This window comes from Eubalaena glacialis, chromosome 4, assembly GCF_028564815.1.
Source record: "Eubalaena glacialis isolate mEubGla1 chromosome 4, mEubGla1.1.hap2.+ XY, whole genome shotgun sequence".
Taxonomy (NCBI): domain Eukaryota; kingdom Metazoa; phylum Chordata; class Mammalia; order Artiodactyla; family Balaenidae; genus Eubalaena; species Eubalaena glacialis.
Genome location: NC_083719.1, coordinates 180625170 through 180641656, shown reverse-complemented (window position 1 = coordinate 180641656; position 16487 = coordinate 180625170). Strand labels below are relative to the sequence as shown.

At 47.9% G+C, this 16487-nt stretch overlaps 1 protein-coding gene across 1 annotated transcript; it reads left to right on the top strand.

The window, feature by feature from the left end:
* The first annotated feature begins 8690 nt into the window (after positions 1 to 8690).
* NFILZ (NFIL3 like basic leucine zipper) lies at positions 8691 to 9626 on the top strand. The gene has a single exon (XM_061189056.1). It carries the CDS (start codon positions 8691 to 8693, stop codon positions 9624 to 9626), a length of 936 nt encoding a protein of 311 aa, XP_061045039.1.
* The last annotated feature ends 6861 nt before the right edge of the window (positions 9627 to 16487 follow it).

The window sequence follows — 16487 nt, the reverse complement described above, 5'->3', positions numbered from 1 at the left end:
AGTACCTTGCATTTTTCCCCCTGAAATCTGAGTTCCTGCACAGGGTTCTCAGTTTTAGAGGTCGGTTTCCCTGGGGTTTTATGAGGTAGGGGTTCACTCAGAGTGAGAGTGCAGGGCCCCGAGGCTCACTTGGGCGCCTTGAACCCGATGAGAGTGTAGCCTCTTGTGACTCTGAGGCTCTTCCGTGGAATGGGCTGGGCTGCGCTAGACAGCCCCTGTGAGTCCCCTGTTTTCCCTGGGCTTGGGCTGCCTTCTGAGTCAGAGGAGAACCACGTGGAACAACTTGGGGAGGAAGGCACCTGCTTCACCCCGGGCCCCCTGAGTCTGGGCAGGGAAGGATGGAGAAGTCAGAGAGAGAGACTGAAAGAAGTGTTTTTTGACCGCCCCCCCACCACTTGCATACCTCCTGTGATGGGCAGCTCATTAACTATCAAGGCAGCCTCTGCTGGGTTTGTGAGTTGGAATTTTTATAAAATTCTCTCAGACGCTGGCCCCCAACTGCACCTCCACTCCCCTCTCTGTGCTCCTTGCTCCACCTTCTGGGATCACACAGAGCACACCCCTTTTCCAAATATTTCACTCCTCCTGTTTTTATTGAGCACCTATTCTGGAGACCTGTGGACATGGGGAGGCAGACCCAGAGTGATCACTGTGGTGGTGATGGTGAAAACCCCCGGGCAAAGGGAGCCCAGAAGAGGCCTCTGGCTTAGCTAAGAGGGGTCAGTCTGGTGGGCTTCCTGTAGGAGGTAACATCTAGGCTAAGTTCTGAAGGATGAATAAGATTTGGCTGGGTAATTGGTGTGGGAAGAGGAAGAATGTTTCAGGCAGAAGGAACAGTATGTGGAGGTGAGAGAATATCTTTTCAGTAAATGAAAGAGGTTCTAAGTGGCTGGAATTGTGTATCTGAGGAAGGATATCGTGGCTGCTGAGGACAGGTGCTTGAAGCAGTGATCTAGATGGGAAGGACGGGACACCTTTACTCCTCAAACAGGTATGAGTCCAACTTTGTTTCATATTGTCTAATTGTTTTGCCAGGAAGCAATTTACACCTCCACCTTCTAGATATAGAAGTGCCCATCTCACCACATCCTTGCTAGTACTGGGTTTTATCATTTTTTAAATCTTTGCCAATTTCAGCTAGAAAAAACCAGTATCTCACTGTGTAAATGAAAACAAGTGAGTATTTCTCTTATAACAGATGGGGGCAAACAATTTTTCCACATGTCCATGGCCCACATGAATACCACCTCTTGACTGTAACTGTTAAGAAGTCTTACACCCATTGAAGAGTCTGTGGTCATTTTTAGCTCCCCACTCAGCACGGAGCAAGGGGAAAGCTTGTGGGCTCACACATGGGTGGGGAATTTGTGAGGCAGCCTACCCTCTCTTCTTTGGTTCGTCTTTTTTTTCCCCTCACCTTTCTTTTTCCTTTCAAAGTTTTAAATTTCTCTCTCCTTTGTTGGTGGCTGAGACTCCAATGACTGTAGTTTGTCCTCATCTGGGGTGTCTTTGGGCTCAAAGAAGGGGTTTGCTAAGCCCCAGGAAGGTGTTCTGTGTGAGACCACCTGGACATGCCAGGTGTCTTGTACACACAACTTACTATTTAATTCTCAAAACATCTGCATTTGATGGGGACCCTTGAACCCATTTTATAGATGAGGAATCTGAGGCTCAGAGACCACCATCAGCATCCCATGGCCAATATTGGGTAATCCTCTTAGTTTCACTCAGTCATTTCCTCTTCTGACATTAAGATTCTGTTTAATTAAATTCTAATTTTGGAGGAGGGGGCTGTCCATTTCTCCATACCTCTTGTCCCACCCTGCCCAGTCAGGGGATGGAAGCCCAGTTTCTCATTAGGGAGGAGCTTTGGAGTCCAGCTCAGCAGCAACCTTATACAGGGAAAGGAAAGAAAAACAGAAAAGAGAGAGGGGGAAGCCACAGAACACCCTTGGAGAGCCACAGATGGCTTCAAGGCTCAGGTCCTAAGCTAGATTTTACTTCTGGGCTTTTAAAAATTGAGCTTGGAGTACCAGTTCTACCTCAGCCACTAAAATTCCATGTGAACTTGGTAAGTCTGTCCCCAGACCTGGATCTCAGTTTCTGCTTCTACTAGTCAACCCATCTCTTGAGCTTTTTCTTAGTAACTATATTTTTCATATCTGAGCAATCAGTTCTTTTTTAATATCTCTGTGTTTTTGTTTCATAACCTCCTGTTCTTGTTTTATGGCTGCTATCCCCTCCTTTATCTTTTTGAATCACTTAATCTATTCATTGTAAAACTCTTTGAAGGTTGCACTAATTATCTCTATTTCCACAGATGTATATTCTTCCATTTGGGAAGTTTGTGGCAACTTCATGAAGTGGTTGTAAATTCCTCATCTCTTTAGGGTATTTTCCCCTGTCTTCTGAGTCTTCTGAGAATGTGTGTCCTTGATGATATATATTAAGGGGCCCTACATTTCCATGGGTGGGGGTATCCTTGTCACTGGGCACCTCTGCTTTGGTCTCTGGTTCAAGTTGGCACTTCCCTGTCATTTCCAAGTGTTTGAGGGTGGAACAGGGGAGGTCTCAGCACGTCCTTCATTTGCCATCTTGAACGGAAGTCCAATCTCATCATCTGTAAACTGATACCATTGTGTTGGGTGGTCTCTGAGGGTTCTATGGGTATTTTAAACACAGATAACCACTAGTGTCTGGCAGCAGAAACCTAGTGGGAGAGGGTTCTAGCACCACCACCAAATAAAAAGTAGCCATGTGGCTCATTTTGTACTATTATTGTGTACTGGGTCTTTCTATTTATTTATTTATTTAGGTTGCGTTGGGTCTTCGTTGCTGAGCGCAGGCTTTCTCTAGTTGCAGCGAGTGGGGGGCTACTCTTCATTGTGGTGCGCGGGCTTCTCATTGCGGCGGCTTCTCTTGTTGTGGATCACGGGCTCTAGGCACGTGGGCTTCCGTAGTTGCAGTACGCAGGCCCTAGAGTGCGCAGGCTTCAGTAGTTGTGGCTCATGGGCTCTAGAGCGCAGGCTCAGTAGTTGTGGCGCAGGGACTTCGTTGCTCCGCGGCATGTGGCATCTTCCCGGACCAGTGATCCAACCCGTGTCCCCTGCATTGGCAGGCAGATTCTTAACCACTGCGCCACCAGGGAAGTCCTGTACTGGCTCTTAACACATATGATCTCATTCTTTACAGAACCGGTGAAGTACGTACTGCTATTACCCTCATTTTAGATGAGGGATTGGAGGCTCAGAGGAGTGATGGGACTCGCCCACACACACTCATTTGGGAAGGAGAATCTGAGCCCAGTTAGAGGTGTCTTCACTCTGTCCATCCTGTACATCATCCTGACAGCCCAGGTGTTCATCTCAGCCCTGCCCCATTGTTAGCTATTCGGCTTCTGGACCCCTTTTCCCTCGGTAGACACTGACGTCTATTCTTCAGAGGTGCTAAATGAACTCAAAACTGTGTTCTCAGTGAAAGAAGTGGGGAAAAGCCGGGAAGGTTTAGCTGGTGTGTTAAATAAAGTGTGGACTCTAGGGTCTGTTACACTTAGATTCTGGCTGTGTTGACTTAGGCAGGTCACTTGACCTTTCATCTGTTTTTTCATCTGTCAAATGAGGGTAATGACTGAACATTCCTCTTTGAGTGGTGGTGAGTACAGAGTGAGACTTTGCATGTGCCTGGAACATAGCAGGTGCTCAGTAAACATTACCGCTTTCCGTAGAGACTGGAATAGGAATGGAGGGATATGATCATTGATCTGTCAAATCCTCAAAGCGTCTTAGGGGCCAGAGAGAGGAGAAGTTTTTCACGGACTCACAGAGAGAATGCATTCTAACAGGGAAAAGTCTAATGAAGGTGGATTTTGCTCCATTCCAGGAAGACCATCTTCTTCTCCTTCTCCTTCTCCTTCTCTTTCTCCTTCTCCTCCTCCTCCTCCTTCTCCTTCTCCTCCTCCTCCTCCTCCTCCTTCTCCTTCAACATTTTATTGAAGTATAGTTGATTTATAATGTTGTGTTTAATTTCTGCTGTACAGCAAAATGACAGTTACATATATATATAATTCTTTTTCATATTCTTTTCCATTATGCTTTGTCACAGGATATTGAATATAGTTCCCTGTGCTATAGAGTAGGAGCTTGTTGTTTATTCATCCTATATATATATATAATAGTTTGCATCTGTTCATCCCAAACTCCCAACTCTTCCCTCCCCCACCCCCCTTGGCAACCACAAGCCTGTTCTCTATGTCTGTGAGTCTGTTTCTGTTTCATAGATAGGTTCATTTGTGTCATATCTTAGATTCCACATATAAGTGACAACATATGGTATTTGTCAGGAAGACCTTCTTGACCATGAGAGGTCACCCAGCCTCATAGCTGCTGGCTTTAGTGAATGAATTCCGCATCACTCAGGGGAACCAAGAAGAGCTTTGATTACCACCAGTCAGGGAGGCAGCAGAGGCTGAGGGGGCTGGGGTGGAGTTGTGCTGGGCCATCTCTGAGGGAGACCTTTTTCCAGTTTCCTCATCCCCCACTGGCCGCTTCACAAGGACTGTCCCCTGTCTTACCCACCCTCCACTGGTGCCACGACCACAGGAAGGCCCAGCCCAGCACTTGCTGCATGTTTTCTAAATAAACTCGGGCAGCTGAGCTATCTACCGCCCCATCTCCCTCTGGGTTCCTGTGGAGGTGTCGGGGTGGTGGTTAGGGGCGGCTCAGGCTGAGCCACAGAGAGGAGGGACTTGGGCAGGGCGCTGCACAGTGAGGTTGAGCCCTTGTCTGCCACATGGGCTTGGCATGGGAGCCTCCTGTTCCTGCTCTAGCTGACCTCTAGCCCATGCACTGCCTTCCTCCCTGGGCATCTGATGGCTTTGACTCGGCCTTACAGGACCCCTAGGCTGTGTCCTCCTCCCTTTCCAGTCCAGCTGGCCCTTGGGATGTGCCTTTGACACCCATCAACTCCTGGCTTTGTGAGGGCAGGGAGGCTGTTTAATTCTCCTCTGCTGTCCCAGTAACCACCTTAGAACCTGACACAGTGTTGTATGCGTGAATGAATAAATATGCATCCCAAGGTGTTGTGTGAAGTCGATATTTAGTGGCCAAATACATTTGAGAACTTCCAAGTCAAACACAAGTTAAACTTTTTTTGCAGGACTTCTCAGAGCCTTTAATGATTCTCCTATCTTTGTGATTTTCATATACGGAACAAGGAATGCAATATTTCTCAAACGTATTTGTATCTTTTTTCTGGGAGGAGGTAGAACACTGTTGCTACCGGGGTTCTTGAGAATATACTTTGGGAAATGTGGACCTAGGATCACGGTCAGAATTCCTAGGAGCGTTGTTATTTGACCATTTATGCCTCTACCCTTTTTCAGACATGACCTGCATTAGCTTATGCAGACACAGACACTAAAGCCAAGAGCTGTTAGCACAAAATAAGACTAAATTCAAACAACAATATTGGAGAAGAAAAACTGCACTCCCAATTCAAGAAAGCTACCAGAGTCCATCTCAAAACAGAGTGCCGAGTTTCCTGGTGGCCAAAGCAAACAGGGTGATGAGGTGGGTTTCATAGTTTTAGGAGGAGGAGGGCCAAACATTGTCTATGTACGAACAAGGTTCGGTTTTCATTCGTCTATGTGTCTATTCACTCATTCAACAAATGTTTATTTACCAACTACTATCTATGAGCCCAATGCCAGGCACAGGGATACATTGGTAGACAAAAAAAGACACATACCTGCCCTCATGGAGGTTAGTCAATGGTTTTGCAGAACAAAGATGCCAGCCCTCAATGTCCACTTTTCTCTGGAGACCGTTCTGAGTTCTCAGGCAGAAGCCTCACACCTTGCTCTAGTTTTTCTTTCTTCTTTATTTTTAAAAAATATTTATTTATTTATTTGGTTGCACTGGGTCTTAGTTGAGGCAGGCGGGCTCCTTAGTTGTGGCATTCGAACTCTTAGTTGCGGTATGCATGTGGGATCTAGTTCCCTGACCAGGGATCAAACCCAGGCCTCCTGCATTGGGAGTGTGGAGTCTTATCCACTGTGCCACCAGGGAAGTCCTGCTCTGGTTTTTCTCTCCACCTGTTTTGCATCAGAGTCACAGAAGGTGATGACATCCTAGGTGCAGGGAACCCAGGTGGTCGGTAGAATCAGACCTTTGTGTGAGGATTTTCAGGAAAACCAATGTGGGAAAATGGGCTGTGGCAAAGGAGGTGGTCCCCCATCCTTGGGGGGTGGGTATCCCTGGGGCCCTGGGCATCTTTTCTGAGCTCCAGCCTAGGAGTTGAGAATCTAATGACTTTGCTTCTTTTATCTGCTCCTATTCTTAATATTCTGGTTCTTCAACCCTTTTCATGTGGGAAGTTCTTGTCAATTGCTTTTTGTTGGTTGAATGGATGGATGGACTCATGGAGGGATATATAGATGAATGAATGGATTTGTGGAAGGTTGATTGGCACATAGGAAGGATCTATTGGTTGAATGGAAGAATAGAAGGGGGATGAGTGAAGGGACCAATGAATGAATATGTGGATGGAAAGATGCCTGGCACTTAGTAAAGGTACAATATTATTATTATTAAAATATTCTTAGTGTGGTAAAATACACATAATGTAAAATTTACCATCTTAACCATTTTTAAGTATAGAGTTCAGTGGTATTTAATACATTCACATGACATGTATTGTGCAACCATCACCACCATCCATCTTCATAACTCTTCTCATCTTCTAAAGCTGAAATTCTGTATCCATTAAATGCTAACTCCCTATTCCCCTCCCCAGCCCCTGGCAAGCACCGTTATACTTTCTGTCTTTATGGCTTTGACTACTCTATAACCTCCTATAAATGAAATCATACAGTATTTGTGCTTTTGTCACTGGCTTATTTCATTGCTCAATGAAATAATGTCCTTAACTTTCATCCACGTTGTAGCATGTGTCAGAATTTCCTTCCTTTTTAAGGCTGAATAATATTCTACTGTATGGATGGACCACATTTTGCCTATCCATTCATCTGTTGATGGACACTTGGGTTGCTTCCACCTTTTGGCTACTGTGAATGATGCTGCTACGAACATGGGTGTACAAATATTTCTTTGAGACCATGCTTTCAATTCTGTCGGGTATATATCCAGAAGTGGAATTGCTGGATCATATGGTAATCCTATTTTTAATTTTTTTTGACGAACCATCATACTGTTTTCCACAATGGCTACACCATTTTTTACATTCCCACAAACAGTTCATAAAGGTTCCAGTTTCTCCACATCTTGGCCAACCCTTGCTATTTTCTGTTGTTTTGATAGTAGCCATCCAAAGAGGTGTGAGGTGGTATCTCATTGTGGTTTTGATTTACAGTTCCCCTAATTATTAGTGACACTGAACATCTTTTCATGTGCTTTTTGGCCATTTATATAGCTTCTTTGGAGAAATGTTTACTCAGGTCTTTTGCTCATTCTTGAATTGGGTTGTTTGGTTTTTGTTGTTGAGTTTTAAGAGATTTCTATGTATTCTGGATATTAATCCCTATATAATCTGGGTATTATATCAGATATGTAATTTACAAATATTTTCTCCCATTCTGTGGGATGCCTTTTTACTCTGTAGATAGTGTCTTTTGATGCACAAAATTTAAAAACTTCCATAAAGTTCAATTTGTCTAGTTTTTCTTTCTTTTTTCTTTTTTAGGCCACGCTGCGCAGCTTGCGGGATCTTAGTTCCCTGACCAGGGATTGAACCCAGGTCCACAGCAGTGAAAGCGCCAAGTCCTAACCACTGGACCACCAGGGAATTCCCTGTCTATTTTTTCTTTTACCTGTAGGCACAATATTATTTTTAAAATGAAGCTATCAGTGAATGTATGGACAGTTAGATGGATGAGTGAGTGGGTGGGAGATGGACAGAGGATTGTACAATCGGGTGGGGGATGGATGGGTGTTTGAAGGCGTGAATGGATGGATAAATACATGATGGATGGGTGGATTAATGGATGAATGGATGGAATGTGCGTTGGTTAGGTAGGTGGGTAGAGGGATGGACAGATGAGTGAGTGGGTGGGCGAATAGAAGACCTTATGAATATATAGGTAGGGTGGCTGGGCAGGTGCAAAATTCTGGCCACAGATGGAGGACATCTTGGTGCACAACCTTGGCTCTTTTCAGATGAGTAGTAGCTTATCTTCTGACCCCACCTTGGCTCAGTTTAACTCCATGGGCACACATTCTCTTTTTCTAGGTTCAGCTTTCCTCCTATGTCTCTCCGGGTCTCCAAGAATCTTACCCTGGAGCTCAGATTGAACTGAGCCCTTGGCTTGTCTGCTGACCTTCTCAGTGGTAAGAACTCCTGGAAAGGAGCCTGCATCCTCCTGAGGATATGGTACCCAAGCAGCTCTCCATGACGACTGTGGTCTGCTTTTAAGCCTTATCCCAGTCAACCAACCTCTCTCTGCAGCCTCACCCACTTCTCCATCAGGCACTAAACCATCCCACCAGGCCCTCACTCTCCCTGCTACACCCCTTTCTGTTTCCACCCTGGTCTCCAGCCCAATTCCCACTCCACCCGCGCCCCTCCCCCTGGGGATGGTGGAGACACAGGATAAATTAGAGGGAGGAGTCACCCAGGTCAGCCTCCTGCCTCCAGTCCAAGAACTTTTTTCTCCTCCCCAGGGTCCCCAGGCAGCCATGGATGTGGGTCTCTTGGTCCCACAAGATGTACCCCAGGGTTGTGGCAAAACCCTGAGGGGACCGGGACCGAGGGGCCAGGGTACGGCCGTGCGTCGGCAGCGAGAGTTCATGCCAGAAGAGAAGAAGGATACGGTTTACTGGGAGAAGCGGAGGAAGAACAACGAAGCGGCCAAGAGATCCCGGGAGAAGCGACGTCTCCAGGACGCGGCCCTAGAGGCCAGGCTGGACGCCTTGCTCGAGGAGAACGCTCTGCTCAGGGCCGAGCTATGGGCTCTCAAGCATCGCTTTGGCCTCCTGCCCCCCATTGGTGGTACCTGGACCCTGCCTACTCTGCTGTGGGAGGCCCCCTGGGCTGGAGACCCCCACCCTGGGGCTGAACAGCTCCCCTCTCTACCCGGCTCCCATGGCTGCCTCTTGAGACCGTGTTCCTTGGACGCTGGGGTTCCAGGATGCTGGGGCTGCCTGGTGGCTCCCAGGTGGACTGGCCTGGCCACTTCCCCCAGGTGCCTCCAGGACCCTGCACCCCCTATCCCCAAGAGAATGGACATGGCCTTGCAGAGAGCTCTTCCAGCCGCCTTCTTCAGCTGTCACCCGCTGGATAGACATGAGGGGCCCAGACCAGAGCTCAGGCCCTGCTGGGGGTTGTGGTCACCCATACCCACTGGTTGCCGGGCCTCGGGGTGCTCAGATGTGTTGCTGACACCCAGTGTTGATCCCATGGGGTTGCCTCCTGGGGTGGCCTTCCCGGTCCCTGGGAATGATCCAGAGGATCTGGCTCAGCCCTCCCTGCCCCACAAATTGCGTATCAAGTCCCGAGCCTCAGGCAGAGTACCTCGGGGCTGGGGGGGTTGGCTGGGCCTCCATCTGAAAGCTTCTCCTGGGCAGGGCCAGGCCTGCAAGGGTGCAGTGGGGACTGATCGTGGGTTTGTCTGAGGGTATGAGTGGCTTGGCCTTGACCCAGCTCCCAAGACTGGGAAAAGCCTGTGGGAGGCAGGGGGTGCCCTGGTGGGGGGGAGGGTCCACTTCTTAGTGTCCAGACCAGACCTTTAAGAGGAGAGGCTGAGGTACCTTGGATCATACCATGGCTCCTATCCTGCCTAAAATATTTGTTTTGGGGAGTCACTTTTTCTTCCTTCTTCCATTCATCCATTCATCCACCCACTCATCCATCCATCCACCCACCCATCTACTCATTTGTCCATCCATCCATCCATCCATCCACCCATCCATCCTTCCTTCCTTCCATCCATCCATCCACCCACCCATCCATCTGCCATCCGTCCTTCCATCCGTCCATCTATCCATCCATCCATCCTTCCATCCAGCCATCCATCCTTCCTTCCATCTATCTATTCATCCATCTAACCACTCAGCCATCTAACCACATCAACTCACCCAACCATTCTCCCTTCCTTCCTTCCTTCCTCCCTCCTTTCCTTCCTTCCTTCGTTCCTTCATTTTTTTCGTTCATTCGTTCGTTCGTTCGTTCCTTCCTTCAGTCTATCGATCCATCCTCCCAACCACTTTGCTATGAATCTATACACCTATCTATTCATCCATTTATCTATCTACCCATATGTCTATCCATTTGTCGATTCTTTTATTCATTTAATCACTCATTCATGTGCTCATTTGGTCATTCATTCATTCATTCATTCTCTCACTCATTTATTTACAATTCATAGTGCCCAACTTAGTAACAAGCATGAGGACACCTTCCTGGTTTTGGGGTTCCTGTTCTAGGGGGGATGGTGGGGGGCTGGGAACAGACATACTGAGGGCCATACTGAAGGAGGAGGTACCGTCTCAAGATGTTTGACCCCTCATTTCTTAGGGTCCCCTTGGGGTGCTTGCTTACCACCCAGTTTGGGGATCAGACTTATCCAGTTCAGATGGCTTTCTCTGTGTGTTGGGTCAGGGCCTTGAGCCACTGGAACAGGCCAGAAATATCTGAAGGGGGGTCAGTTTTCTCTCTGTCCCCAGCTGCTTGTGCCCCTGAAGACCTCTCAGCCCCAGCATACACAGTCCCAGCTGGATGGGAGAAAAGACCACTCTCCAGGTACCCTGGAGCCCCCAGAGCTCACCAAAACCCCCTCCCTCATCAGTCCTCACTCAGAACCTTTTTTTTTTTTTTTAAAATCATTTCAGAGCATTTGTTAGATTCTGGTTAAAAAAAGATCCCAGCTCCAATTGTGGGGAGAGCTGGGGGTGGGGTATGCCTCTGGGCTGAGCACTGGATGTCCCTGGTCAGCCAAGTCATTGGGCCACGGGTGCACCCTCCCCCCTGCCGCCCTTAGGAGGTTCAGAGGCTGGGCTAGTTCTCAGCCAGCCCAGGTTTATCACAGTCGCAGCACAGGGCACCCTGCACATCACGGCCTGGCCCTCCTCTGCCTGTTCACCCCTTGTTCTGGTCCCTCACCCATTCTTAGCCCTCCAGTGGGGGCAGAGAACAAGGACCCAGCCAGGCCTCCCATCCTGCTTGTCACAGCTGCAGCAATCAGCCATGGGGGCCTTGGTGGGCACCTGCCCTTCTGAGGACCTGCGCTGCCAGCTCAGCTGCGCCCCTGAACGAGGGTGGGGGGGGCGTCCAATGCCCTGCCTTCTCTCCCACCTTTGGGATGGGATTGGAGACTTACATCTCCCAAGAATGTCCTTGGGAGGCCGGAAGGAGGACTGCCTGGAGGAGGCAACTCTGGCCTGTCCCTCCTCAGCCAGCACCCACAGCTGGGAAGGGGTAGACTGCGGGTGCAGAGGAGCCAGTTCTCAACACAAAGATGCCACACAGGGACTTCCCCGGTGGTCCAGTGGTAAAGAACGCACCTTCCAATGCAGGGGACGCAGGTTCGATCCTTGGTCGGGGAACTAAGATCCCACATGCTGTGGGGTAACCAAGCCCAGGCGCCACAACTACTGAGCCCGCCCGCCTCAACTAGAGATCCCGCATGCCGCAAAACTACAGAGCACACGTGCTCTGGAGCCTGCGTGCCACAACTACAGAGAGAAAAACCCGCACACCACAACTAGAGAGAAGCCCGTGCACCGCAACTAGAGAGAAGCCTGCGCGCCGCAATGAAAGATCCCGTGTGCCTCAATGAAGATCCCGCGTGCCACAACTAAGACCCCCCCCTTCCCCCCCCCAAAAAGATGCCACACAGTTGTGGCTGATCCTGCATAGAGGTTTTTAATGCAGCCCTGGCCCTGGAAATATTAAAAAATGCTAACAAGGAGAGGGAAGGACGAAGTGGGGGCATAGCATCCTGCTGCTGGGAGATGTGGGTAGTTTAGTGCTTCCTCTTGGTGAGTCCACCCACCACGTGTGTCTAAAGTGTCTGGGCCCAGCTTATTCACACCCCATGGACTCAGGGGGGTGGGGGCTGGCTGCCCTTGGGTGACTCAGGCCCCTTTTAACTTTCCTGCTCCAGTTGGAAAAGCCTGGAGAAGGATCTGCCTAAAAGAGATCATAGAATTTTGACATCAGGAGGGGCTCCAAGAATCTAGTGATGAGTGGTCATCCAGTCTCTACTTGAATTCCTCTAAGGATGGAGAACTCACTTCCTCCAAAACCCCATCACAATTCCTTCTCTAGAGCGAGAACCCACTTCTTGCAAACTTCTACCTCTGATCCTATTCTTACAAGGGGGAGCCACTCAGACCCCCTACCCTCTACCTGGAGGTGGCTGGTGGAGCCTCCTGTTCCTCTTCTCCAAATTAGAGACCACCACACCTACCTCAGATGGTTTGAGAAGATTAAATCTCATTTACTGTGTGCATAGCATTTCATACACAAGTGCTTGACAAATATTAACTCCTCTCTCCTCTTCCTTTTTAGAAAGCACTCATGCTCCCAGCCCCAGAGTAGTGTTGTCTTCAGGGGAAATGTCCTCTCATTCTTCAAAATTGTTTCCCTTCACTCTGGCCTGGCTCTTATTATTTTTTTGTCAATGCTGTTTATATATGATTGCTCTTGGAACTGAATATGAATCATTTCTGCACTCATCACATACATATATTTTTTCAACAAATTTTTTTGGAGCTCCTACTGTGTGTCAAACAGGAACTCGATGAGGGAAAAAGTACTCCACACTGAGGAATTTGCAAGTGGAAACTTGCACAAATGTCTAGAATGTTCACCCAAGACATGTTGATTACTCTCCTCCTGTGCTGGGCTCTGGGACCACAGGTGTGTCCTCTGCCCTCTGAGAGCCAGTGGGCATCTGGCAACCTTCTGTGTGGCTGCCTGGGAGCTGCTGCTATAAGAACTATCCAGTGCCACGTTCCACCCTGGGGCATCCATGGGTCCCTTGTGTCATGTCTGTCACACCATGATTGACTAGGGGGCTGGATTTTAGGACACTGTGCAACCACATGTTATGTTTCCTCTTCCACCCATCCTTGAAGGCTGGGGAGATTTCTTTGGCTATCAATGCATGAAATTCCCTTCCTGCTTCGGGTGTGTCTGGCTCACGTTGAGATTGCAACAGACGTTGAATGAATGAAAGTTTCTGCCCTAACCGAGTTGGTGATTGCTGGGGGCAGAGATGAAATGAGTTGAAGATGCTGATGAGGCCATGTTTCTCTGTCTTGTCTGCAAAGATTCACAGACACATCCTGGCTGAACCCTGTGCTACCTGGATCCTTGACACTCAAGTCATGATCCATAGACTAGCAGCATCAGCATCACCTGGGAGCTTGTTAAAATGCAGACTCTTAGGCCCCTCCCAGAATAGCTAAATCAGAACCTGCATTTTAATAAGATGCCCAGAAGATCCACATGCACATTGAAGTTTGAGAAGCATGGATCCAGAGTAGGGGTTGGCAAACTCTTCCTGTACAGAGGGGCCACAGAGTTAATATTTTTGACTTTGTGGGATGGCCACTGTTGCAGCTACTCCCTCTTTTCATTGTAGCATGAAAGCAGCCGTAGACAATAGGTAAATAAGTGGGCATAGCTGTGTTCCAATAAAACTTTATTTCTCAAAACAGGTATAGCCAGGTTTGGCCCATGGGCCATAGTTTGCTGTTGGTGTACACCCAGGAGGGAAATTGCAGATCTTCGGAGTGTTTGCCTTCAACCTGGATATTGCCAAAGTGTTCCACCGAGTGGTATTACCAACCTACAATTTCTTGCATGTAAAGGAAGTTCGTGTTCTGCCAACACATGGTTTTTATGGACTGTTTGATTTTTGCCAATCTGGTGAGTGTAAAATGAATTTCACCTGCATTTCTCTGTTGAACATTTTTGCCAAAATCTGTTGGCCACTTGGATTTCCTCTTCTATGAATTGCCTGTTCTGCTGGGATATTTACTTTTTTCTTGTTGATTTCTCAGAGCTCTTTATATATTCCAGATATACATTCTTTGTCACATATGAACATCTCAGCATTCTCACCTGACTTGTCTTTTCATTTTATTTCTGGTGTGTTTTGTTGAATGACAGTTTTAAAATCAGATGTTGCCAAATGTATCCATCTTTTGTATTATGGTTTGTACATTTTTTTCTTAAGAATCCTTCCATGCCTCAAGGTCATAAAGATAATCTCCTAAATGTTCTCATAACTGTTTTAGAGTTTTGCTTAGCCCATCTCTTTGTGTGTATCTCTCTCTCTCACCTTGTAGCATGAAGTGCCATTACTCAAACTTCTTTGATCAAAAGAATCACCCACAGGTGCTTGTTTCATTACCTTTTGAATTCAAACTTTCCAGGAGACAGGCCTTGGAATCTTTTTTACTAGCACCTACGTGATTCTTAGACCAGTTTGGGAAAAGCTGGCTTAGTGGTTAGCAGATGGGTTTGGGAGCTGGGCAGGACCAGCTGTAATCTGTAAATGGGGATTCCGAATGTGCTCATCCTGCAGGGACGTCTTGTGAGATTAATTGAGAAGTACATAAATGGCTTGGCACATGCCTTTCCCTGGGAACTGGATTGTTTCATCCTCATAGAGAATATAACTAATCCTGTTTCCATTTTTGTTTTGGCCACCGGGGGGCTTGGGGCTAAACTTATGGCTCAGTCGTAATAACTGTTCATTCACTCATTTAAAAAATTCCTTTACTCATTTAGAAAATATTTATTGATCATATACCGTGTTCCAGGCACTGGGGAAAGAGCAATGAACAAAACAGATATGGTTCCTGCCTCTGTGGTGCTGGCAGCCTAGTGAGGGAGGCAGATAAAAAAATAAACAAGAAAAACGTATAGTAGGATCACTGGTGATAAGTGTCATGGAGAACAAAGAGGTAGGGGGCTTGGGAGAGGTAGTTTTGGGTGAGTTATAAAAATTGAAATCGAGAGGTCAGGTAGGTCCTTGTTGAGAAGGTAACATTTGAGTAGAGACTTGAGGGAGCTATGCATGTGCTGGGGGAAGAGCCCTCCTTAGGCAAAAAGAACTGTCTGTGCCAAGGTCCTGAGATAGGACCATGCCTGCTGAGTTGGAGAAACATAGAGGAAGCTCATGTGGCTGAGGCCATGATGGAGGGGGGAGAGTGGGAGGAGGTGGGGACAGGGAGGTGATGGGGGGCAGGTCACGCAGGGCCTGTGGGTCGAGGTGAGGACTCTGGCTTCCTCTCTGAGTGAGACGGGGGTGCCGGGGAGTTTCTCAGCATATTTCTGCTGTAACTGTCCTTCCTCCCCACCCCACTCCATCCTGTGGTGTGTGAGGCTGAGTGAAAATAAATAAAGCCACCACACAAGCACAGGAGAGCGGGCTCATTGTCTTGAGAAAGGGGGTGACTGACCACAGTGTTGCTGTGACTAATCTTCCCACAGGTGGCCACACATCCCCTGCCCTCAGAGCCAGGGTGCTTATCCTATCCCTGTTTTTGACCCTTTCTGTGATATGAGGGGTGAAGCAGGTAAAGCTGCTCCATGAGGCGGATTCATGGAAGGGAAATGCACATGTTTTTCTTTTCTTCTTTATAAAACTGCCTTCCAAAAAAACCCATTTTGGACAAGTGTGGGAGGGAGGGCTGTCTTGGTATGTGTGTATGATGCCAGAAAGTTGCAGGGCATGCCAAGGCTGGGGGGAGGTCAGCAAGTTAGTGAGCAGGAGTAGGTGAGGTTGAGTGGGCTCAGGTAAACCGGAAGAGTTGGAGATAAGCTGGAGATAATTGGCTCCACCTGGCAACAGTGGGAGGACGGCTATGCAAGACCAGGGGGTGAACAGGAGGTAGAGGTTTACATCTTCTCTACAATTACTGTGACCCCTGAGGGTCTGTCACCCAGGACAAGTGGGCTCATTTCCCAGCTGCCTGGTCTGAGCCAGTCCCTCTGCCTTGGATTTTGTTTCCCCTTCTGCAAAGTCTTCGTTATTATTATCCTCATTAACAGACAGGGAAACTGAGGTTTGGAGCAGTTATACACATTGCCTAACATCAAACAGCCAGCAGCAAATGGGCCATTTCACCCCCTCATCGCTGCGCTGGTGTCATGGCCAAATTTCTCTTCCTTGAAATCCTTGTCTGCCTCAGGTTTCTGTCCTTGCTGTTTCCTCTGCCTATAATGCTTTTCCCTCAGTCTTTAAATGACTCTCCTGGGGACTTCCCTGGCAGTCCAGTGGTTAAGACTCCGTGCTTCCACTGCAGTGGGCATGGGTTCAATCCCTGGTCGGGGAACTAAGATCCCACATGCCATGCAGCATGGCCAAAAAACAACAACAATAACGAGAAAAAAAATCCCCCCCAAAACCAAAAAACTCTCCTTTTCCATTTTTAGGTCTTGGTTCAAACACTACTTTCTTAGGAAAGGCTTTCCCTGAACACCCACTCTAAAATGCCTCTGCTTATTTACGTCTATCC

Bases quoted from the DNA above. Each gene is read 5' to 3' on its own strand.
- NFILZ (XM_061189056.1), top strand. From the start codon at position 8,691: ATGGATGTGGGTCTCTTGGTCCCACAAGATGTACCCCAGGGTTGTGGC.